Source organism: Verticillium alfalfae, genomic scaffold (assembly GCF_000150825.1).
Source record: "Verticillium alfalfae VaMs.102 supercont1.4 genomic scaffold, whole genome shotgun sequence".
Lineage (NCBI taxonomy): Eukaryota > Fungi > Ascomycota > Sordariomycetes > Glomerellales > Plectosphaerellaceae > Verticillium > Verticillium alfalfae.
Window position 1 is genome coordinate 1,583,552 of NW_003315035.1, and position 1,702 is coordinate 1,585,253.

The 1,702-nt window shown below is 56.1% G+C and overlaps 1 protein-coding gene across 1 annotated transcript in view; it reads right to left on the reverse strand.

Annotated features, from left to right (window-relative positions):
* Positions 1–1,478: 1,478 nt before the first annotated feature.
* The window catches only part of VDBG_03939 (multidrug resistance protein CDR1), a gene marked incomplete at both ends in the record, with an annotated part of 4,637 nt that continues 4,413 nt past the window's right edge, over positions 1,479–1,702 (reverse strand). Inside the window, one exon of the mRNA XM_003005940.1 lies at positions 1,479–1,664. Coding sequence (XP_003005986.1) covers positions 1,479–1,664 — 186 coding nt within the window. The remainder of the gene's footprint in view (positions 1,665–1,702) is intronic.

Below are 1,702 nucleotides of genomic sequence, written 5' to 3' on the forward strand. Positions count from 1 at the left end.
TTGAGAGTGCACACCTCAGTCAAGATGCCTCCGAAGGGTCGGAGAGGGACCATGGCATCCGGGTCGCCTGTCCCGTCGAGATAGAGATTCTCCGAGTGCTGTTCCGATGATCTCCCAACAATAGCCCTCTCGTCACATGCATCATCCGTTGAGCCATCAGTACTATCGTGCCAAGCAATGATTCTTGCCCTGGTTTTCGCCATGGGTGTCACGCGCCTGGTTCGAATAACGCTTGTGCCTGCCGGGACATAATTGATGTGCCGACCACCAGCCGAAGAGACTATGCTCACCGGGACCCCGAGACTGACGACTTGCTCTTCGTACTCGGGGGCTCGACTTTCGCCATCCGGGGCATCAACACGGAGAACAGTGCACTCCACAGGCGGGAACCGGCGCGAGCAATTGGCGCACGGCACGCCGTCGTTCCGAATGATGCACTGCCAACGCGTCGTCAGCTCTTTCCGTTTGTCTGTGTATCACAAGCAACTAGACCGGACCCCCGGTCTCCCCACCGAAACTCGGCGCCGGCCCGGCAATGATATCCCACACGTACCTTCTGCTTTCGCCTTTGACACTCGGTGCACGATTTTTGCACTCGAGGCCGTCGCTTTGGGGCTAAGGATGATTCTGCCATGATCGTTCCCTGTGGTCGTTACGTGTACAGGCTTCTTTTGCTTGCGATGGTGAGGATGAGCTCTTCCGATGGGTTCAAAAGAGTTGGGCTGTGCGAGGTTTATCCATGGCCATTGCCCATGTCGCTGCCATGTTCAGCTCGGGCGCCACCCGGTCATGGGCCCTGGATATTTGCATCGTGGAGTCGCCAATCGGGGACCCGGCGAGACCGAGTCAGGAACCGCTCCGTGTTCTGAAGATGATGCTCGGTTTGGTGCATGAGCTGAAGGGTTGACGTCCTTTCAGGTCTAATCTTTGCCGGCCGGTTCAGCTTGCCCTTTCAGCTCTGTCTCGCGCTGCAAAGAGAGATGGAATTTGCCGTTGATGATCGAACGCCCGGTGGGGGGAGGGGAAGGGATCAGCCGCCCCAGGCGTTGGAGAAAACCAGGTTTTCGCGACCTTTTGTTCTTGTTCGACCCAGGTCTGACGGTTAGGTTAGCTTCACCGTTTGGAGTTCCAGGAGCGTGGTCACCGGAACATGTTCAGAGACATCCAGGGGCCGGCAACCATAAAAGCGCCACATCATGCACGTCGCATCTTGTCAAATCCCAGCCAACCGGTTTCGTATTTGGGTGTATAGTCTATTAGTACAGAGAAAAAGTCTAATGCAGAGGAACGAATCGCAGGAGCCAGCGCAAGCAATGAAGAATGAATGTAAGAAAACGAAACGCAACGGGCAACCGAGATGAGAGAGAGGTCATTGTAGAATGAAAAGACACCCCAGCGTGGGCGGGAAAGCAAGAATAGATTGAATCACATGGCCGAGCATGATTCATGTCCAGCTCCAGGCAGCATCAGCAACGGCTTCAGCTCGAGGCCTTCTTCTTGCCCTTGGGCATGCGGACGAGCCAGTAGAGAGCCAGCGACGCGGCGATGTTGAAAGCGATGTACACCATGCCGATGCCAAAGTCGCGCCATCGGTTGTCATATGACGCGCTGACAGCGTCGAGGAAGACATTCGTGTCGGCGATGGGACAGTAGTTGCAGTTCGACTGGGCAGAGGGGTCCGTGAGGTAGCCGCCCCAGAGCT